Source organism: Pyxicephalus adspersus, chromosome 3, assembly GCF_032062135.1.
Source record: "Pyxicephalus adspersus chromosome 3, UCB_Pads_2.0, whole genome shotgun sequence".
NCBI lineage: Eukaryota > Metazoa > Chordata > Amphibia > Anura > Pyxicephalidae > Pyxicephalus > Pyxicephalus adspersus.
Genome location: NC_092860.1, coordinates 85,919,498 through 85,944,100, shown reverse-complemented (window position 1 = coordinate 85,944,100; position 24,603 = coordinate 85,919,498). Strand labels below are relative to the sequence as shown.

Here is a 24,603-nt window from a genome sequence, read left to right as displayed (position 1 = left end):
ATGTTTCCAAATATCGATTCCTCTTCAAACCGAACTTGTACTTTGCCCTTACAAGCATTTCATGCTGAACTCCAGGTAGAGATAAAATACAAACAATGATACTGTTATTTATTTATTGGTATATCCCCTTTGATATTGCTCTACAGTAGGTTCAGACTGTGGGAGGGAGAAGCAGCATAAAGAGAACTAAAACAGTTGTACTGAATTTCAAGAAGTTTGTATAGAGAAGAAGAGTGACAGAAAGATATTATTATCAGTCTACTCCTTCACCTTTCCCCGTTCAAGTTGCAAGGCCCTTTATATCCATCAAGATTACATTAATAAACAACTATGAAACAATAAAAGCAAGTGTGCCCCAAAGTACTATTGACAGTAGCAGCGTTGAACCAAATTAATTGGTAGACTAAATAAAGTAGACTTTATTGTGTCTTGCAGGTCTCTTACTATTTTGATGCATAAAGCACTCCCTTTTTCCTTGGTTTACTCATAACTGATTGCCAGGCAGGAAATGCTTAAAATACAAACAAGGAAAGAACAATGAAAATTGACTTTAGTGACTACTGATGTATGGAATGCAGCAGTGGAGGACTATTCCTCTCCATCTTATTCCTTCTCACTAATCCTCAAATTCTTCAGATATTATCACTAACTGCAAACCTCTCACCCAGCTCTTCTCTCATTTGTCAGTGGAAAGGGCAAGTTGGCTAAAGCTGCGTACACACGGCAAATTTTTCTCGCCCGATAATCGGTATCGGCCAATTATCGGGCGAAAATCTGCCGTGTGTACAGTCGGTCGTCGTCCATCGTCTGACGACCGTCCTGGCGGATCCATGGACGACGACCGATCCTAATGAAAGGGAAGGGGAGAGCGCGCAGCAGGGTGCCGCTCCGTCGCTCTCCCCCTCCCCTCTCCATAGAGCATGAACGGTGCTGTATGTACAGCATCGTTCATGCATCGTGCAGTCTTTTCTCGTTGGAAAGGATCGTGAAAGATCCTTTCCAACGAGAAAAATTGCAGGTGTGTACGCAGCTTTAGCCCATAGGGCAATGTGGCCAATCACACCCTCTAGAAAAGAGGATATGATGTTCCATTGAACAATCTTACATCAAGAAAGGAAGTTCAGGCTGAAAGGCTCCTGTTTGTGTCTTAAAGGGGTCACAGGAAAAGGGAGGTGCCTACACATATAAACCTGTGATCCCCCTGATTCATATCAGAAAGAGCAACATAGAAAGATTCAGTGTAACAGTATCTCCTGGTTAACTATTATCAAATCACAGAATACTTTCCGCCATGCCATAATTAAGCCTATCCTATAGGAAACTGTAATAGCTTTACTTAGCCATACTTAAAAACCAAAATAACATAGTTTAGAATATTGTGTATGCTATTATTATCTATGTTTGCCTTCTATGAATAAAGTTCACCAATGGAAAAACATTTCTTCCTAACTCCATACAGTTTAGTTTTATAAACAACTGAAACATAAAAGCACTTTATCATTACCTTCCTAATGTGTGTAATAGTTTCATGCTTATTCATTCTAATATATGCCCCACAAGGTGACATTAAATGTGTGAAATAAAACAATTAACCGCTTGAAGGATGAAAAATATAGTGCCTGACTCTGTCAGGGTCACTCTCTGAAAACTGCAGACCAAAGCATGAAAGATGATGATGAAAAACCAAAGCGCATTTAATCTCTCCTATTTAAAATGCTGTCATGGCTATGTTCACTCCTCTTTATTTGTTCTGCTTCCACTCACTAGAGCACAGCATAATAATCAGTCATGTGTTCCAATGTTAATCCTGACAGCTAAAATGGAGTATTGTACAGTGCCTAACACAAAGAATACACTCTGTTTATTCACAGACTATCAACAAATGATTATTTACTAAGATGACAATGTGTGCAATTTGCAAAAAATGATAACTGTTTGTAAGATGTTTTAATTGCAGGCTAAAACAATATTACAGCACAGTACTGTCTCAAAGATAAAAAGATATAGATTTCCAACTGTACTCTTGTTTGCATTTGCTGAACCCCAAAGCTTTTAGATAAATTGTTAATTTTATTTTAGATTAGTATCTGCTACGGTTTAGGTATTTTTTACAAAAATCAGTATTCCAGTGAGTAGCTGTCATGAGAGAGCTATGTGTACAACTTCTAGTTGGGTGCCAATAGTGCCCAGGCACCAATTTCCTAATTTGTCTCTATAGTCTCCACCTTTAGACATGCCCCTGCTAAGCTTTGGGAGTATAGTTGCACTGTTCCAGAAAAATTTACAAAGGACAGAAAGTTAGAATATATATACTGGCATGCCATTTGTGATAATATTTACAAATCTATTTTGAACAGTACAATTTCAAGTTTCTCCAACCAGGGTTAGCAGTGGTTCATGCACACTTGTCAGATTTACAGCCAATTGATATTAATAAATAATTCTCTTTATTCTGATGTCTGAGTTGCATTGCTTTTTATTACTTTTCGTTGCACTATTGCTCCACAAATGTGGTTTATAAGGCCAGGCGAACATAAACTACCACTTTAAACCTACATTTTCTTTTCAATTGCCTTCTCTTATTTTGAAAGCTAATGGTTATATTACATTTAATAACATTTCAAAGAAGACAACCCTCTCATATAAGAAAACTGAAGTGGTCCTTCATGCTAAATGATAAATGTTCTTAGAAGGGCACAGCTATTCATGGTTTTCTATTTTTTTTTGTGTGTGCTTATAATAGTATATAATATATACTATAATGTAATAGTAGTATTTAGTGAATTTAGACAGGAAAAAAAACTGCTTACTCAATGAGGTAAAATCCAGGCAGACAAAAAATTATTAGAAACGTCTAGAAACACTTATTTTCACTTGAAAATTCACTTGAAAAACACACCTGATAACATTTGGATGGATTAAATCTGTTCTGTTTTGCTTACAATAAAACTAAAAAAAAATTGATGGGTTGACAACAATAGGCATGGTACTCAAAAGTCAATAATCAGTGCTATGCGGTGTGTCCAAAGAGCAACAGTGCTCTGCTGCAAAATAGTTAGGCCGTGTACAGACGGGTGGTGAGGTTGCAGTACGGTTACTGCCACCCACTGTCAAATCTGCAAATGCTAGTTCCATAAGAACCAGGGCTATGGTGCGAGTAGCCAAAAACGTAGAGAAGGCTGAGGAGCTGCATGGGATCACTTGTTTGGCTGCAGGTCTAGATACAGACAGTGACACAGGAGGAGGGGAGAACCCTGCCCTGAAGAGCTTACAATCTAGGAGGTGTGGGAGTAACACACAGTAGGAGGGGAAAACGTAGGTTAGGTTTACTCTTTTAGGTCATGCCTTTGCCAAAATAAGCATTACATTCTATCATTTTTCATAACTTAAGTGTGTTTAATTCTACTTAATGCCCTTTTTTGTAGATTGACTGTTTATATTTCATTATAAAGCTGGACATAAATGTATAGATAATCTAGATAATCCCTGATGGATTACAGTAAGAGAGACCTCTGCTTTGTATGCTTTTCCTGATGAATATGCTGTTCAGTACTTTCTTCATACTACTCAACGAGAAACAAAATAGTTGAGTAGGACTGAGTAATAAAGAGAGCTGCCAATAGCCTGACACACTAATTGTCACCCAACAGACTTAAAAAACCTGAACTTCATTAAAGAATTATATGGGCACTGGATTTGAGACAATATTGAGAATTCAACTATGAACCTTAGATCAGAGTGACCTGTGAATTCCTCTTATGAACTTTTGGAAATAAAAGCTGGACTACATGAACTTTCACATTTTATTTTAAATCCTCTAGTCAGTAAAATAAAACATATGTTTTTGTTGTGGTCTAGCTAGCTTTGGACCGTACAGCAGTTACTTTTATTTGCCTTTATTGCTATTAGTTAGCCTACTGCTAAAAAAGGTGTAAAAATGCATTTATTCTTCATAATTAATTAAAAATCAGCTAATTATTATGCATTTAATACCCTAAAAGTCAAGTAAATCAGAACTCCGAAAACTTTAACAGGTCATAAGCCTATGATTGTAGAAGATTACAGTGGTCTTCTAAATTACTAAAGTTTATCTGTATTTAGTATACTGAACATACTGTACATAGCAAGAAGTAGCTATTTTAACCACAGGTAAACTACTATTTGATTTAAGAAGTGGGAAGCAGGTGCTCCTTTTGTACAGTTTATCAAATTCCTCACAGCACTGGACAAAATGTACTAAAACATATTGCTCTAAAAGTTGGGAGCTTAGGGAAATGCTACACCACTTAAATAAGTCCAGACAGCAGTGTCAGTTCACATTAACTCTGCTGTCCCATTACCTCCAGTAGCTGTTCTAGGCAGCCCAACAATAGAGTTGTTTAGAAGTAGAGCAACACGTCTATTTTATAAAAGAATAAATACATCTATTTAGACCCAAAGCCATGGACTGTCTCTTCTTCATCATCATTGTCATCGTGTGTGATGACCTAGCAAGTAAAACTATGCTTTGATAAAATAAATGTCAAATACAATGGGTCACTATAGTGGAATCAGATTATCTAACACTATACATGTATATATATATATTTCCCTATTGAGGGACAGTTAGTGATATGACTATGGACTTTCTGATGATTATGATATGGTATTACAAATATGACGAAGACGCTTTGTAATATGCTGACAATATATAAATACAAGATAATAATAATATTATTGGACAGACCGCATTTTTTGTCCACAATTGTTTTAAAATCTCAGTTTAACACTGTAATATTAACATTTATTACAACTGAAATAACTTTACAACAGAAAATAATGTGCTCTCAAGTTGCCTTTATATAATTCCGGCTAGATTTGAGTTTTTTACATTTTTATGATGAGTAAATAGAAACTCGTAAAATATTACAAATTAAAATCTAAAGGGATTAAGCTCTGTATTCTGGAAAAAGTTATTTCCACTATAAAATTGCTAAATCTCTATAACTTTTTAATTTTGTAATTTCTATTACAATTTTCAAAAATATACTCTTCATTTAAACCGTACATAAGGTACATAGCCAAAGCTATTTACTGAAAGCCAAATATCATACCTTGAATGGATGGTTCCTTTCAGCAATAGGGCTAATTGGAAGTGAAGCTGTGCTACTTGCTGGGCTCATCTCTGTGCTCTGTAAATGAAATAGACAAAACAGGTGTTTACTCTTTCAATGCAAACATCAAAGAGCATACAGAAGAGATAGATTACTGTTCACATGCTTGCACAAACAGAACCCTAGATCAAATTTATATCAGTATCTTGTGCTTTTACGGCTTTTTTTTTGGTTGGTGTGCACATTATAGTGCCATTCAGTAAAATAAATGCTAAGGTCTTTTGACAGGTTGTCTACTTGTTCCTATGAGAATTGTGATAGAAGTAAAAGCAGAAGATAAAGTTGTCTATAATGTACAAATGTGCCAATGTGACAGGAAGGGGCATCTCTAATGTGAAGACTAAAAGGTTTCTTCAGAAGAAATAGCATATGAATAAATATGGTGACATGCACCAGCTTGTTGCAATTGTAGAAAAAACAGGGCAGACAAAATTTGTGTAAGTAATACAATGAGAATAAATAATTCAATTTTATTTAGCATTTACTCATATTGTGCTTCCTTATAGGTAAACCTGAAACAAACTCATAATTCAGACAATCCATTTAATCTCTTAGGGCTTGAGAGGCAGAAAGAGCAAGGGAATACAGGACTTTGCAATTTAGACTGAACATAAAATATAAAAAGACTTAAGGCCATTTTAGACCTGCGGTAATGTTTGGCATTCTGCCATGAGCTATGCCCTGATCCTAACCTTTCCCATTTAAGGAAATAGAAGAGCCTGGGAACCATTCTTTTTAAGATTATGTACATACATAGTAATAATTTGCCCAAGTTTGTTAACAGGTTTACTGATATACAAGATTATAGGACAGTAAAGTATTCACTGTTATCCCATATTTTTATTAAATTACATATTTTTTGTTATGCATTCATATATTCAGAATAAAATAAATGCTATAAAATAATATCACAGCAAAATGGATGTCCCTTTCTAAAACCAAATGTAATCATGTCAGTCCAGGATTTTGAAAATTATCATATATTTTTAAACAAATATAGAATCTTTACAAAAGCTCCCACTCTCATAAATTGAAGGATTTCAAAAACCCAAAGGGCTAGCTAGCTTAAAATGTCCAGTGACTTCTACAATAATTACATTTCTAAATCAGGAATCAACTAAATATACCTAAAAAAGTTATATCATTACATTTTACCTATGAAAGAATGTGTACATTCTACTAGACTTTCATATGATGCACACACCTTGACCACACATGTCAGTAAGATTACTTTGATACGTCCTGGTAGAGCTTTTAGATCTTTTCTTTACCAGTAAGGTTGCCACTTTTGGTAATGGTTCCGTGGTTATTGTATGGATTGTATTGGTCACTATAACCAATATAATATAATAACCAATATGTTTTCCTCTATATGGAACCAATTAAACTTTTAGCCCTCCTCTAAAAGAGTAAATTGTTTTGTGCAATTTCCCCATTTATAAAGGCGCTCTAATTTACAGAATTAAAGAACAAAGGAAAAGAAAACAGTTTGAATATGATATTTTAAACAAAGATGTTCATACAAATTAATTTTATATTGGTATAGTATAACTTTTCAAGTACAATATTGACCTTAAGTTACTGTTTATCACTAAACAAATCAATTTGCAACATTATATTTTCAACAAAATGTAAATTTATTTTAAACCTTCGGAATGGCTAGTCTGCAGCAACTAGTAGAAAGATATAGGAGGTAGATATAAATAATCAGATTCTGTACAAGTGTGCAATGTTAATAGTAAACTAGCCTACCAGCTTTCTAATGGGAAATTCACCATTCTCAGGAGGTGAATATCTAGGGTCCATCACAGGTAAATAGGTATTTATTTGAGACAAATAATATTTCTTGAATGGGTATATGAGTATGTTTAACAATTCAACACAGCTAGGGCTCCCATAGCACAACTAATGAGCATTGTGCACCACTGATTTTTTTCCTTGCTGTACCAAGGGGTATATTTAAAGATGTTTAAAATGTCCTTTAACTTTTTGTTTAAAAAAATCTGCAGTTAAAGATTTAGTAAATGTTTAAAAAAAATCTTAGTCAATTTGAGAGGATGCAGATCTATCATTAGAGGTTTATGGCCACTACATGCCAAGTCTGCTGCATTTGCTGTTTTCAGAAACAGCCTTTTGAAAAGTCAAACATATCCATTATATTGTCTCTTGAGGTGTCTGGCATCTAAGGTGCATTTTCATGCATGGTTGGAAGTCTATTTTAAATAATTTTAAACCTAAAAAAGTAGATTAATGTCCAGGACAAACAAATACACTGAAAAAATTATTTTCTTTATCTATTTTGAGATATTGGTTTCTTTAACTTGTTGTATAAAGTTTTACAAATATGTTATGAAGGTAAAGCACCTCTGCAGCTAGTCAGGTATAATAAATTCAACATTTTTTGAATTTCTTGGCTAACTAGAGTATGATTTTAACTGATCTGCTGTTAGGGTAATTAGGTGATGGCAGTATTTTTTCAGTATTTATCGTAACACTATAGTAAAAATCTATGCATCAAATTTATGTTAAATTTTGTATGTCAAATCCCTGAAAACAAACATTTTTGTGTTTTTCTTTAATTTATACCAACCAACCAGAAATTGATTTGACTCAGTGTAAAGTACAAATACAAACACCAGCATAGGAAAGTATATAAAAGAATTAGTAGAGGTCAATCTTTTTTTTGTATAATTACATAATTTATTAACAATATAATAACTTATACACTTTATTATAAATGATCGCTAGTAGCTGCAATTTAACAGCTCCTGTAGAGCTACAAGGTAATATAGGTTATTTACAGGTTACTTGTGTGACCTATATTAAGTTTTATTAGTGTAATTCATGACATTTCTACAACTTTTATTGATTATTACCTTCATGCATGCATATACTGCAACTCTGTCAACTGCTTTGAATAAAATCACCTGAATGTGTCTAACAAAATGACTGTTGACAGCTGTCAACAATTTGATCTATTTCCTTGGAAATTTGCAAGTTAGTTACAAATGAATATTTCCCAAAATGACAGAAACACATCAAGTTCAGAAATGGTTTACTACCTTGACTTCCAAAGAATGCAGCATTTTTATAACATTTTTATTCTGGATTTCATGGGGCATAGAAAAAGAAAATAGTGAACTAAAAGAAAGCTTGGTGTGATTGTAGTACACAGAACAATATTATTATTTCTCTACTTTCCAATATGCAAAGTAGTTGATCTAAACAGCATCCTTAATTATGCAGCACTGTGCAGCTGGGCAGACTACCTTTGTATCTCATTTAGAAACTTGTGCTAGTCTAATGAGTACCAGTAAAAATAATTTCAGTTCATGCTGTGCTGCTGCTTTACTATGTTATCTTGTCCAATGCAAAGCCTTGGTTTCCAATGAGGAATAAGTTTGATAGATGCCAGAATCATACTGAAGTGAAACTAGAAATCTTCATTTACCCTTGAGTCTGGACTGCAATGTAAAAAGCATTTATTTAAAAAAATGTGAGATTCATCATCAGTATTGTTATCATCCTATGCTAATAAACATTCAATGTTAGGAAAAACATGGCTATTCTGCTGTACCTTATAAATAATGAATTGATGTTTGGTTGGTTGGAAGTTGGTCCATGCGTATTTCAGAGGGGAACCCACTTTTAAATGAACAATATTGTGCTTACACCATACCCAATCAGTTTTTCAATTTTACTCAAAGATTCACTCATTCCGAATGTTTTCTCTACTATTTAATAGTGGGCAATCCTGCATCAATGAGTTACACTGTAATTAATACCTTTCAATAAATAAAACTCAGGAGATAAGCATGGCCATGGTGGTCATTACACCTATAAATCCACATCTAGCAGAGTCTGAATATTGAGCCAATAAGTTTAGTGTAAAAATGAATATAACTAAATATTGCTTAATAAATATTCAAGTTTTACTGTATGAAAATTTTAGTTCTTTCTACTCCTATTTTACAAAATGTGCACATTAAAAACTGCTTAGAAGGCAATATAAATATAAAGGTTAGTTCATATCCTAATCTAGTAGTAGTCATAATCAATATACTTTCTATCTTTTCAATTCAGCGGGTACTAGTCATTTTTTTCTTTTAATTTTGATGTGGAATAATGTATACAAACAATTGTCTACCCATGCAGTTAAATCATAAAATCATACCTAAAGCCTTTACTAGTTGTTGACCTTTGTTTGACAAATGAGTCTTTCATGTGATGATTTAATTGCTGCAGAAAGGCGTTAGTGTATTTTGGATGCTGTGACTTAAACACTGAATGGTCTGACAACATTTTGGATTTTAAAGCTACCATTTTTCTATTCTTGTCTTTCAACTAATTTTATTGGTTGCTGCATATCCCTAAAAGTATTCCTAAAAGTGCTTAAAGTTAGTTAGGTTTTGTTATGAATATACATATTTTTATAACTGAAAGTTGGACAAAATGAGAATGGGAAATTATACAGTGTTGGAATATCCAAAGACAAAAATTGAACCATGTCAGACTAAAATCTGGATAAATCTTAATCCTTAATCACTTTTGAAATTGCAGCCTCACTTCTCTGGGATTGTGCTTATTGTGTTACTTATTTACTTATACCTTTACCTGTCAGAGCAGAAGTGTCAGGCTGAATTTCTGACTGTTGGGGAATCATATCTCCTTTCTGAACTTAGTAATGAAAACAGACAATGAAAAAATATCTACCACATACAGTAAGAGTGTCACTGTCAGGAAAACATGAAAGAAAAGTAAAAGATTTGTTAATTTGTCAGGTCTACCCTCATCTAAATTAGGCAAGATTAGGCAATTACCAGTTTGCAGCTTCCAAATTGTTGTTGACCAAACATTCAAGTATTATACACCCATCAACAAGGCCAAAATCAGCCAGCTTCTCCTTTACTGTTTCATTCCTTTCCTACATTTATCAGTATTCATTTAAAATGATATACTTCAACATTTTATCAGGAAAAATATTGAATTCATTTAATGTTTGTTTTTCACTACTCCATGTATATTTGTAGAAGTTTTAACATATAATATATATTTTAAAGAGAATATAAATTCTTTGCTATAAACCATGAATGCAGACCTTCTCCCTTAGGATTGGCTATTCAAAAGAGAACGACTACACAGCTATAACTGACAGCTAGCTGGGGGCCCCTGACAGTTCTCACATTACATTTACATAAATAAAACATTTGTTTTAGATGCATGCAACTTAGCAAAGCTGTGTATGGCTTGAAGGAATTGCAAAAAAAAAAATCGGAAGAGCTTGAGGAAAGCACGTCTTTTTTGCAGCCTAAACTGTGGCAGAAGTGAAACTTAAATTAAAATAGAGCGAATGACAAGTTACCTAGGGCAAGTAAAATGAACAGAGAAAAATCTGGCAAATACCATCTAATCCTGACAAAAATATTTATTTGTAAATGAGGCTACTAGGTGGTCAAAGTTATTATTGTTATCTGTCTATTTCTTCAGGTTTTTCTTCCGGATGCAGATAAATAACAGTTATATAGAAAGAGCTTGAAACCAGGATTTAATAATTCATTGAGGGATTAATATTAAGGATTTTTACAGGGATTATTTATAAAAAACATAAATGTTATAATTGTTCAAATCTTTGAAATGTATCCTGAAATGGCAAATTCAGGTTTTGTAAAACACAAATGAAGAAAACAAATGTGCTACAATTGTAATGGCAAAGTTTTAAAGTATGAGAAGATGATTGTTTCAAATTCCAGCAAATACGCAGGTATTCCCAGAACAAAGTGGGATTTTAACAGTACCACTACAATGAAGTTACTTATTTTTAAAAAAAATAACAATGTTATTTTAAAATGTTTAAAATCAAGAGGCGGACGGTAGGAGCTGTGGTCCATCTCCTTAATTTTTGAAGTGGCAATTCATCTACATCTATACAGGGATTCCTTTCTGTTATCGCCTGTCGGTTTGCACTTACCCTCATCATGAGCTCTTGGTTTACTTTAAGGCCCTATATATATTTGAAAGAAGATGACAAGATACTGCAATGTATAATATATGTTATAATTATAAATAAAATAATAGTATATGCTAAATTATATAAATACCACGGAAAGAAGGTTTTTTTTTGGCAACAACATATATATTTTTCATTAGTGATAACTTCTCATAATACATAACAAAACAGTGATTGGTAACCAGTGGAGACACCACTCCAGATCATTACCATTTCAGCCCTGTAGGGGCGCTAGACAATGAACTACTAGCAAAAACATACAACATTATCCAAGTTATATCACATATACTGACAATGGTGTCGCAAACGTTAGTTACCCAACGCGTTTCGCCTAATTTAGGCTTCTTCAGGGCTTAGGCTTCTTTAGCAGTATCTAGGTTTACAATAGGTATAAAATATCAGAATATCATAATAACAGCAATGTATCAAAGTGCAGTATGTTTTCTTAATTCACTAGATATACACCTGAAATCATTATGTCCAATCATATCCAGAGATATTCAATTGTACTATGTTTCTAAGCAGAATAAATCATTCAAATCGACTATGATTTTTGCATCATATTGAGTATATGCTATAACTAATTATCTCTCAACGTTATTATCCTGAAGCGGCATTGACCGTGAAACGCATCGAGACACCCCCTAATGTTGTGAGATGCTATACTGTTAGCTGTTAAACCATTTGAAATACTATGGTCCAATCTATGAGCAATATTGATGTTCAGATCGTGCCGTCTTGCATTTTAGGACAAATGGCATAATCTTTATTGGTGTTTTATTATTTTCTAAATAAAAAGTTTTTTGTTATTTGATTTCATACATGTGCCAAATAAGTCTCCTTTCTTTCTGCATATTTTGAATTTCTACAATAGTGTGGGGATCTGGCAGGCAACTATTGAAATATTGAACTAAGCAGGTGATCAACTCAACATATCAATTTCAAAAACTTTCAAATGTTTAAAATTAGATAAAAAAAAATGTTTAATAAAAACAGTAAGCTGATCAATTGGGTTTAACCAAGGGCCCAAAGGACCACTAGACAGTCACAATACTACCTTTAAAGATTGGATATTTCCAAAAACTTTTAACAAGTTGGAAAAGGTTGATCACCCGATACGTTTCACAGAACTAGTCTGCTTCTTCAGAGGTATTGTATTATAAAGGTAGATTAGGTAGTGTATATCTAAAGAAATTCATTTTTCCTTTTTTACCTATACTTTGCTTCCTTAAAGTTCGACAAGAACTATTTATAATAAAGGATGGGACCAGGTGCAAGTCACTTTGGTGGCACACTACTGACTCAATTTGTGCTTACTCTAAGTTGAGTATTCACAAAAAGGAACCAGGCAAATAGGACTTTAGAACTAGGACAAAAACTTTATTTTATTATCCTTGATCCATCAGATCAAAATGACCTGACATTTTTGTTCTACTCTGTAACTTATTGTCTTTTCAGTACATTCATAGCTTCCTAAATTGTACTAATGCAGCATAAAACAACAGCAAACCAAGAAGTACAGAACAGTTCATGTGACTCCCCATCAGAATATAAAGGATACATTGAAAAATAATAAAAAAGTGAACTGCAAAAGGTTTGAAACACACAGGAATTGTGTTTATTTTAAAAAAAAAAGTATTAATAACTTGGTATGGAATAATACAGCAAGAAAAATATGGAAATTGTACACTGCAAAAATAATAACATAATTACCTCTTCTTTTCTGCATGACTTTTTTTCAAGGACAAAACAACACCTACTGCAGTCAACACTATAAACTGCCTGACTGTAACTATAATTATTTGTCTTAAACACCATTATGATCAGTTACATGACTGAACAGTAAGCAGGTTGTTTGCAGAATATAAATGAACAAGATGCAGACAAGAGGATTCTATACTGCACTATACCACAAATTCTAAACCTTGTAGCAGTCCAGGAATAAAACATGCTAGCAAAGAGAAGGCCAACTTGTCTTTGACCTTTCAGCCAGTCTCCACTAGATTATCTTTATACATTTCTTATCTACAATCTGTCATTCAACTGTCTCAGTTTTTCACAAAAGCATGAAATAATAAAGTCTGTCAATTTGCCACCCATGGACAGCCAAAAGCAAAAACTGTTTGTCCTTCAGTAAGATGATCATAAATCTTGATTTCCTAGCACCCACTTTGTTTTTAAAGTTTCCTCCAGGCAACTAATATTATACGTGCTAAAATAACTTGAACTCCCACAACCTGATACTGTTTCAAACGATATAAGTGGCCAACTTCCATCACACAGAAGTATCTTTTGGAACAGAAAGAAATACTTTCTAACTTTCATGGGAAATATGTTTCAAAGAAATACATTCATGGGAAATATGTTATTTGTTCATTCAATGCAGTTTTTTTTATAGTAATAGTAGTAACAGTTTTTCCAATTGTATTGCACTCCTAAAAATTAATTATGACATTTTCCCATTTTCTTTCATCCTATTTCACAACATACTTGCAAAATCCTTTGAGAGTGTTATCTAAATGTATGGAATAATATTGGTACAAAGTAACTGGGATGAACAGATGAAACAAGGGTAAACACCAACCTGGGGTCACCAATCACAAGGTTCTAACTAGTGTAAGTCAATGTAAAAAGAAAGGGTAGGCCAAGGCCTAAGTCAGTGCAACTTAATTAATGCAGCCAAACTGCCCATTTGAACACTGTGCTTCCATAGTAAGAATTGTATGCATGCGCTATATAATGTCATTGTTTTCTGTGGATGTACAATGGAGTGGCGTAGAAAAATTTAAAGTATGAGAATGTTATGTTCTACACAACTGCTACAACAATCACAAAATAACTTACCTTTTTTACCATATAAAAAACAATCCATGTTCCCTGTCTCTTCTAACTCTTCCAGACATGACATTCCAGACATGGCAATTGTATACTAAGTTTAAAGGTTTTCTTTTGCACCGCATTCACAACTGTGAACAGTGGTGGAATATCTGTTGCAAGATTTTACCACCAGTGAAATGTTGCCAGGTAAGATGGGGACCTAGAAATGCAATCTCAGTCCCAACCAAAGCTTTACACAACCTCTGGCCTCCAGGATCCAGAACATCACTTGTTAGGATCTTAAAAAACATGACTGATGAAAGATGAAAAGAAGAAGTAAACAACTGGCAAGTAAAATAAACTAAGCAGCTTGTGAAACCACAAAGTATTTTTATAGTAAAGCCTTTAAATACAATACGGCAGTAATATTTACCTGCTACAAAAATTAGGTTGACTTACTTGCTTAAATATTAAACAGTGAAATATTATATATATATATATATATATATATATATATATATATATATATATATATATATATATAAAAAAAACTTATTTCTTCATCCCATTGAAGCCATATATATATATATATATATATATATATATATATATATATATATATATATTTATATATATACCCTGGCTTTTGCAGCGCTAGGTCCTAGGTTCGAATCCCAGCCAGGACACTATCTGCATGGAGTTTGCAGGTTCTCCCCGTGTTTGCGTGGGTTTCCTCCGGGTACTCCGGTTTCCTCCCACATCCCAAAAAAAAGCAGTTAGGTTAATTGGCTTCCCCCTAAAATTGACCTTGGATATATGACTATAGTAGGGACATTAGATTGTGAGCTCCTTTGAGGGACAGTTAGTGACATGAGTATGGACTTTGTACAGCTCCGCATACTATGATGGCGCTATTTAAATACTGTATAATAATATTAATATATATATATATATATATATATATATATATATCTTTACAAGATTGTCCTATGATTATGAACAGAAGCTAATATGTGGACCCGGGCCCTGTAGTCACTGTAAAAACAAGCTGAATTGTAAAATAATACAGCATGGTTTAATTTGCTTCAGTAGGGAGAAATAAAAAGGTCACCTAAGGTGATCACCTAAGGTGATCACCTAAGGTAGTTGCGGTTAAATTAAAAATTATACAGGGCCTCAAATGCAGCTAAAGCCTTATGGAGAGGGCCATACAAAATCATTGCATGTCCTTTCTTTTTGGTTTGCATTAGATAGTACAACTGCCCAGTAATTGGTAATAGGAGCAAATATAGCACATGTGGTAAGAGAACATCAGTGCAGTGTAATCTTTATAACAAGTACATTGAGGTGGAATTGAAACCTATGCTGATCTCTGTATTGTCTCTATAAAAATTACCTAACTTGCTATGAGACATCTAACATTAAGTTAAATATTTATTCCTTTATGTGAGTCCAAAAGGCTAGATGTAGTGAAATGTATGCTATAGTACATGACATGTTCAGTGACCATGCAGAGGTATGTAAAATCAGATTACTGAAATCAAGCTTTGGAATTTCTCCCACAATAATGTTTAAGAATGTTTAACCTTCAGAAGCCTCAAAGCTACAGCTTCATCCAATCTTTAAAAAAAGGTCTGACTCACTTAAAATGAACAAATTTATTTAGTAATTTTACAAAGCATTCTTCTAAAACATAAAACTATGAATTATAGTCAAATGCAAATATGAAATCCCAAGCTGTTACAGATAGGTATTACTTTGTATTGGGTATATTATGGATTGATGTCCAGCACATGCATAGCTTTAAATCTCAATGGAGCTAAAACTCTCTAGTACAAAATGGCACGTTTAGGTTTTATTGTTCCATATGAAGGAGAGTTTTGATTACTTCTTGTCTAGGTGACAAGTGTTACAACAAGAACCGTATTTTCCCCAGTGGGGCCACCTAGAGCATCAAAAGCAGCATTAAAGTTTAATCTTCTAATTTCTTGAGACCAATTGGTTTCAGCTACATACTAGAATAATCTCATGTGCTTACAACAATTCCCCCAAAATCCTTCATTAATTCATCAGGGCAGATTCATAAAAGACTGATCTCACTTACCGACAACCCCCCCAACTCCTTTTTCACAGTGGTGCTATGTAAAGAGTCATCATACATTCATCAACGGAAAGGATCACGAAAGTTTGTTTCCATCGACAAACAAAAAACTAAAATCTGTACAAGGCTTAATGGCTTCAAAGTACAGGTAATAGATTGTCTACACCACCTTCTTGGTAATAATATGCTCTTACTTCTGCACAAAACTGTGGCTTCTCCAAGTCCTGCCCTATCCTCCTTCCTTTTAATTTAATTAGGCGGTATTTAGTAAAACAAGTAGCTGATAAGAGAATAAAGGCTGGATTTGGAAGGGATAGGATCTCTATTACACACTTGATCCCTGTCAGAGAATAATATTATTTCTTACAATGAACTTTATGTGAATGATTACATTACATCTTGCGGATAGTAATGCCACCTTTATCACTTAACACCAATGTTAGTGAACAGATTTAGCTAGATGGCATATGAATAATATGAAATATAGATTAAATAGGAAACACAGATTAGCAAGTATATGTTTATTAAAGTATTCATATTAAAAAAAAAATACTTTTATTTTGCCTTAAAACATTATACAAGTTTCAAACCTCTCCAAAACTAAAAAAAGTGTTTAATTTTTTTAATAATATTGTCTGATCAAAGTGAAATAGAAATGGCTCTGGTGGTCTCATCTGTAACTACCACACAGAAAGGATTTAGTAGTAAAAAAATAAATTTTCTTAGAAAATCCAAAAGAAGAATCAATTGAAAATATCAACTTGAAATGAACTCTGATGATTTTGTATGCAATACCATGCTGTTATGCATTTTGCACTGTGATGAGTTATCATATGAAACAAAAGCAATGTACAAATGTGTTCATCTGCAGAATGCTAAAAAGAAAAAGGATGAAAACATATTTTAGTAGATGTTGTAGGTGGACAATCTAGAATCTATAAACCACTCAACTAAAAGATATGATCACTAGATCTGTAGTCTGCTAAAAGGAAATGTAGAACTCTGAACTTGATTTTGTACTAATTAGCCCTCCTCCTTTTATTTCCTCAACCGATTAAGACACTTTTGACAGGTTTGCTGGTGCCATGAGCATGTCAATGTTGAACTAATTTTAGCTTCAAAAAGCATGCACCTGCAGTGCATTTTATATAAGCATTTGCTCACCTTTACTTTTGACATATATCCCAATGTTAATTGATGTTAAAAATAGGCATATTGGAGGATTTTCTGCAAGATGTGAAGCCTTACTCTTTACATAGCACCATTTCAGGAGTGTAGGAGATATTAGGAAAGTGTTTTGAAGTAGCAGCACACCTGCAAAGATGAATGCTACATGCTGAGATTCCAAATTAAGGTTCTCTTTCAATAAAAAATAATGTTAAAACGCGCATTTTAGAAACATTGTTTTAATACTAAATAGTAGCAGTGATAAATGGCCCTATACATGTAATTTTCTCTAAGCAACAAGAAAATAAATCATAGGGATGTTTAGCATTCTACTCCCTAACTTTTAAGTACTTTGAAAACTCTAACACTGTTACTGTAACAGTTGGAAGAAATCAGAGTGCACAGTTAGCAACGATCCAGTTTTTTTAAGATCGTTTTGGTCCTTTAAAAAGTATTGATTTTTAATGGAATGCTATGTAATACTGTAGTAAATAGTACACCACACAAAAACATATTTATTCATTATTTACTTGCATTTATATATTGCACAGTTACAAAGTAGATTGTCATATCACTAAGTGTCCCTTAAAGAGGCCCACAGTCTAATGTCTCTACCATTGTCATATGTCATTAACACATGACTTAAGGACAGACAGAGTACCGCAGTCAGTGCCCCACGCTCCTCATAAAGACACCACACCAATTTTGGTTAAATAACCATTTTAAATAAGCATATCATACAATAACAAAACACCAATAGCAAACAAAATAGGACATATTAATACCAATAACCAAACCAGTTAAATGACATTTTCCTTTCCTTTTAAGCCCTTTTGGGATCTGTGCCACCAAGATATGTATGCTCCCAGCCACATCATACCAAGCTTGTGAACGATATCACCACAAATGGCAGCCCCATCACATAACCACTATAACCATGACTCTTCAAACACAACCTTTTGGAGAATCCACACCAAAGGCAGAATTCTCCCACCCCCACTGAAAACACTACCCAAACCAACTTCCTTGGAGGACCTCACCGCAGCACACTTACCCGGCTCTTAAACCAAGGGGGGTGAGAGGGCAGGAAAAAACTTTTCCCTCTTTTCATCCCTTTCACTGAATGAACTCCCGCTCAATTTCCTGTCCTTTTAACCCCTTTTCTTTATCCTATATCTATGTCACTTCTCCTCCCCTTTCTATCCTCAAGCTAACCCCTCCATCTTTTACAATTAATCCTTTCACTACCTGCGCCCTGTCTCCCCCAATCATGCAGCCGTCCACTACCTTCCTAGGGTCCCTTCACTCCAGGCCTGTCTAAGGCAAATTTTGAGGGAAATCCAATTAATCTAACTGCACGTTTTTTCCTCGTTTTTTTTTTTTCCTTTTGTGATGTGGGAGGAAACTGGTGTGCCTGAAGGAAACCCAAGCAAACACGGAGAGAACATGCAAACTTCTTACAGTGTCTTTACTGAGATTCAAATCTGTGGCCTAGAGCAGCAAATGTGAGAGTGCTGGCAACTGAGCCACCATGCTGCTCATACTGCATAACACTCGCAATATGGTGCACTTGTCCTAACAAATAGTCCACCTTAACCCAAGCACATGTTGAAGCAAGATGTTACGCACCACAAAGGCTCACAAGAGAATGAATAAGCTCTAATAAATATAAGACTATGAGCAATTGGTAAGTAGTTAACTTGAAGGGCTGGATTTCTGCAACGTCAGCATTGGCCATAATAGACTTTCCAGGGGTGGCATATATTATAAAACAATACATTAAATTATTGTAATTTGTACATTTACCAAATGCGACTGTAAACTTTACCACTTAAGTCCAATCGGATTCTCATTGTTACTGTCTGTGCTCAGTATGTAGAGCATTTTCTACTGTGTAGTGATTTTAAACCAAACTGGATGTAAATTTGGCAACAGTTTTTGCTACTCTTCTAGTTATCCGTATGCATTTTTGCTCTTCCAGTGTCCCTATGCTTGACATGTCCGATTGTATGTAATACAAAACCCAACTTTTATTACAACTTTTATTATTTTTTTTATAACCTAATTTAATTGGGTAGAAAGGACCCTCATAAGACGGTTGGCCTAAAAGGCAGGACATTTAAATCAAGTCTAGCTTTCTTGGGTACATTTTTACAGCAATGTGTCTAGATATTTTTGTAGGCACCCTTTGACAAAAAGAACTCTAGGTAAAATACATCTTGTACTGTTGAAAGTAAATAAAAGCAGCCTGCAGGTATAGCATGAAGTCCATTCCTTTATCTCTGATTATCCCGTATGCAGTATATTGCTTTTTCCCTGAAATGTGAGACTTTTCTAAGGCTCTGTTTTTTTATCTATAACTTTTTTAGAGCCTCAGATCTTAAAGAAATGAACTGCAATTGCCTATGCACACTGATCACATAATTTTTAACTTCATATGGGAGATATGATGATGCGTCAATCACTTCTGAACTATCCCTGTCTGTCAGCAGCAAATTCAGACAATCCCATTGATTTTTGCAGTGATTGATGAAAATATAAAGGAGGATAATAGACACCTACAAAAAGCCTTCTTCCTAACTATAGTATGTGCTTCTTCTTATTGTCTAGAATCAGATACATGGAAATCTGGTTCTCTGTAATGTTAGCTTTAAATACTCAAGTAAACCATATTACTTTGACTTTCTTTCAGCTACTCCCAAGCTGCACCAAAATTAGCAGTGACTAAGCTGATATAGTAATCACAACAGACATTAGCCTCATATATAAATGTATTAAGCAGTTTCCTGGGCATACAGAAAATGAATTCATCTTGCCTAAAGCATGCATTTTAACAATTGTAGTCCTCCTATACCCATGGCATCTACAATTATACAGCAAAGATCAAATGATTAAAGTAAAGAAGGGGCGGGGGGTCAGATTCTATAAAAGTTAATGCTTTTCAGAAAACAAAAATAAATCAAATTAAAAAATATTGGAGAGTTATCTTCTGTCAAATAAATAACCTGAAAAAATACAAATTACCTTTATTGATAACTGTAGTCTGTGGGATACGATATAACAAAATATAAAAAAAAGAATAAAAAAATGACTAATAGCAATAGATAAAAAACATATCTAAAGAACAAAACATCTTTGGCAATACAGATATATTCATCTACTTGCAGGTATTTTGGAGAAAGTTAGGTTTTGGGGATGCAGAAAAAGAAAACTGACATTGCAATTTGGAGTCAAACCAAAACAATTAGTATGAGCACCAAAGGATTGGTTTGGTTTACTTTCTTACATGTTTTTCCAGATAAGAAACTGTAGCGATTCACTGATATGATAGCAATACTACAGTGTTTTATTGCCCTGCTAAGGAAGTCACTACCATGTGGGAGCGAAGAGCAACTCACTGATTGAGGAGTCCACAGCATTGGTCTATTGGGCCACCATTAGTTCAGAGAAAACAAATTAAGAAATCGAGAGAAGTAAATTGCTTCATTTTCTCTAGCTGGTAATCACTAATCTCAAAAACAATACTGCTTTATGAAGGATTAAAAAGAAACTGATACATATTCGTGAACTTACCTAACTGCCAAAAGATAAACAGTTTTGCTCAGCCTGTTTTTATTTCGAACATTAGATAAATTCTGGAAAATTTACTTTTCTCTATTGCAGTCACAACAATAAAACTTGTTTAAAGGTATGATTGGACGGTAAAGAAGGAACAACTTCCGGATAAGGTAATTTCTGTGCTCAAGTACTAAAAAAGCAGAGGATGGGAATGCTAAGGGCCCACCAACAACCTGATAAGAGAACAAAGCTGCTAGGAAAGTGAGGTTAAGTAAAACTGTTTTCAATGGTACTCTAACACTGGGAACATTTAACAGTCACAATGCAGGGGAATGCCACTACAAGGGTTGCCTGACCTGTTCCCCAGAGTTTGAAGTATGCTTATCAGAATCACCCCATCCTCTTAAAACTGAATAGCTAACCCAAGCAGAAATAAAACAAATGTTTGTATTGTAATAAATTGCTTTTATAGATAACTGTTCAAGAATAGAACTGCTACAATATGAAATATGGCATAAACTTGAAACATCACCAATACCCCTAAAATACCTAATTCACCCTGTCACTACAACATAATGCAACCATACATAATTTAAAAGCTTTTATGTGTTACTTGCTTATCAGTTTCAGCATTTCCAAATGAAGATATTGAGGCATTGGGCCTGACTTACACTTCCATCAGTCAAGCTGGGTGATCGAGCAAACCTGAAATTAGTTTCTTCAAAGTAATTTGCTATTTGTTAGAAAATGTTTTCAATCCTGCACCAGATCCATACCATATTTGCTGGATCAACCAGCTTCACTGATGAAAGTGTATCCTCTCCAACCTTGGAGAGCTTTATTAAGTCAGGCCTATTATTGCTGTATATAGTTACAGAAACATATGTTAATGTGATTTCTGACTTTACTAAGACTTTCATAGGATGAAGAGAAATACATTTCAATACATCTTACAGGTAAAGCTTACCCTTCCCCCCAATATTGTCAAACAATATTAATAATGATTATAATATACATACATATTTCTTGACAGTAAATTATCTAACATATCTCTTGCATGGGACATAATTGAACATAACAATTTATTTGTACCTTTCAATAAATCCTTAGACTTCATCCTCACTCATAAAGTTCTCTAAAATATATCCCCCCCTGTTTTAAAACACTTGTTAAAAAACTCCTGCTATATTACACCAAATGGAAGCAAGGATAGTACCTGTTACATTCAGACCTATAATAATATATAGTGTAACATTATTTTCTTGCTCATTTCCTTCTTCCCTTGAAATAGCAACCACTATAACTCAACCAGAACAAGTCGACTATCTTCATAGTAGTTTGGTGTATCGAAAAATCAGTCACAAAACTCAATTTATTTAATAACCTTTACCAAGTTTCAATTCGGAAATACTATATACTTTTCAATATATTTAAAAGCCATATATCCCTTCATAGACAAAATAGGTTTCCTTTATGCTGATGTGTTGTTTCATATTGTATAAATATATTCTTGCAGATAAGCATATAAGATTAATATTTAGTGCTCATAAATATATGATTCTAATTTCAGTATTTATAGGAGGCTCCATATTTGTTAAGCAAATCTCATATCTTGAGTACATTGTAAATATTCTTACCTATTGTCTTGGAATGTATGATCATTTCAAAAACCAGTTTTACCCTGTTGGTTTTGTCTAAATTATTGGTTGTGAATAAGCACTTTTTGCATTTCTAAATTGTATAGTGTGGGTCTGGTGGCCTTAAAAAATCCCCTGATGAAGCCATCTTAGGCAAAACGCGTCAGCATGAAACTTGCTATCTGACCCTGATCATTTACTAAATTCTCTGAACGATTTCCACCACCTTACATTAATGTATAATACTATGTGAAATAACTACTTGTTATGTTGTTTATATCATGGGCTACCCATGAATACTTTTAAATATTTTTTTTGAATTGAACTAATAAAGTAATTATGTTTTTATAGATATTTATGTTCCTTTTGTGCCTAAAAAAATCCTTCTTTCCCTCTACTTCCTTCTCTTCATCCTAGGATTGTACTACATAGTCCTTTTTTCTGGATGGTAAGGCTTGGCACTGCACCAGATGTATCTGGTTACATTTAATCCTAATTCCTGACTTCCTACACTCTCTATAACTTTACTAAGACTTTGTAACAACTGCAACAGCGCAGTGTAAACAGATTGAGCTCTTCCAGGCATGTGATGTCTGGCTTACACATCTGACTAATTAAAAAAACAGAGCAATGGACAGTTTTTCCTGATACATGTTTACTCGGAACATTTCTGAAAATATCAGTTTTACATCCAAGCAATAACCATTCTTTACAATGAGTTCAGCAATGTCAGTTTACATATGTTTTTAGTAAAGGTTTAATTATCTGAATTTCTATCTCGATTAAACATATTCTCAATGCCTGCAAATACAGTTATTGGGGTATAAGTAAAAATCATTCTCATCTTGTAAACTTTTAAAAATTATCACTGCTTACTCCTACTCTTATTCATTAACCTAGGTTGTATTGCCTGTTTGTACCAATATAAATATTTAAACAACCACATAACATCTACGTTCGTATATGTAATTATTGTGAGTTTTTATGTAAAAAGCTTTTTAGGAATTATATCATGATCTATGCACAATCTATGTGTTTCAATAATAGGAGGAATAATTGATATTGAGAATAAGCCTCAAAAGCAATGTAAATAAAAGATCAAACACAAGGAAAGCATTGAAATGTTTAAAAAATTATCTGGACCTTCTATTTAAAGACTATTGCTAATTTACTTTATTTTATTTTTATGGGAGGGGATGGATATTGTAAAGTGACAGAAAAAGAGTTTGTGAATATGGACTTTCACCCCTGTAATGAGTATTACATTTTCTGGCAATATTTGATATCAACATAATATGTATTGATGTTTGGATGTTATAGCAGTGTATCTATAATGGTATACCTGAGGATACCTGGATACCTGCGGATACTTTAAGGTATACCCCTTTTCCACTGGTACCTACATAAAATGTTATGTATGGAGAGGGGGGAGCTTGGCCCAACACATATAATAATTATACACTCCCAGAAGAAGACAGATATGTACACGTAAGGCACTTATTCTTCAAATTTTTGGGCAAGTCTAAAGATTAAAATTTAATATACCTGCAATAGTTGTTTGTTCTTTGATTTGCTTGAACATTTAGGTCAAGGCAGGGTCCCAATAAGCAGAAATTAAGAACAACACTGCTGTGTGTAATACTTTAATACTTAATGTAACTGCCTATTTAACTTTATCATGTGCAGTTGAACAGTTTTTGCTTAAAAAGAGTTCTTTGGGAATTTACATTGTTTACTTTGTTACAAAACAAATGAATAACTACTTATTTATCTGTCCTTGAGCTTGTGAACTTTTGTTATGTTCAAAATAAACTTGCATGAAATAAACAATAAAACAACATAAGACTAGGTGAAACACAGAGTTTTGTTGCTGCTTTTGTTCAGCTGCTATTTCCTATTAAAATGTACTAATATCTGTGAAACTCTACATATATTCTACACAGTGCGGGATAGTTGAACCCCAGTTATATGGGCACTTCTTCCCCTGGGCACTAGAGGTGCAGCAGAGCCTCACATGCATCAGTGTTCCATCTGTTCAAGTTTCCCTGGTGGTATCAACATGTTTGAAACTTTCAAGCTTTGGAGTGTCTCAGGCTATGATTTTTAGGGAGGAGGCATAATGTTTTTTATTTTTATACAAATCTCTACAGACTGCAAGGTGCT

General features: G+C 33.9%; 1 protein-coding gene across 1 annotated transcript in view; it reads right to left on the bottom strand.

Annotated features, from left to right (window-relative positions):
* CCSER1 (coiled-coil serine rich protein 1) overlaps positions 1-24,603 on the bottom strand; it is a 463,885-nt gene that overhangs the window by 95,515 nt on the left and 343,767 nt on the right. The window contains exon 7 of the mRNA XM_072405567.1: positions 5,094-5,171. Within this exon, the coding sequence (XP_072261668.1) occupies positions 5,094-5,171 (78 nt within the window). The remainder of the gene's footprint in view (positions 1-5,093; positions 5,172-24,603) is intronic.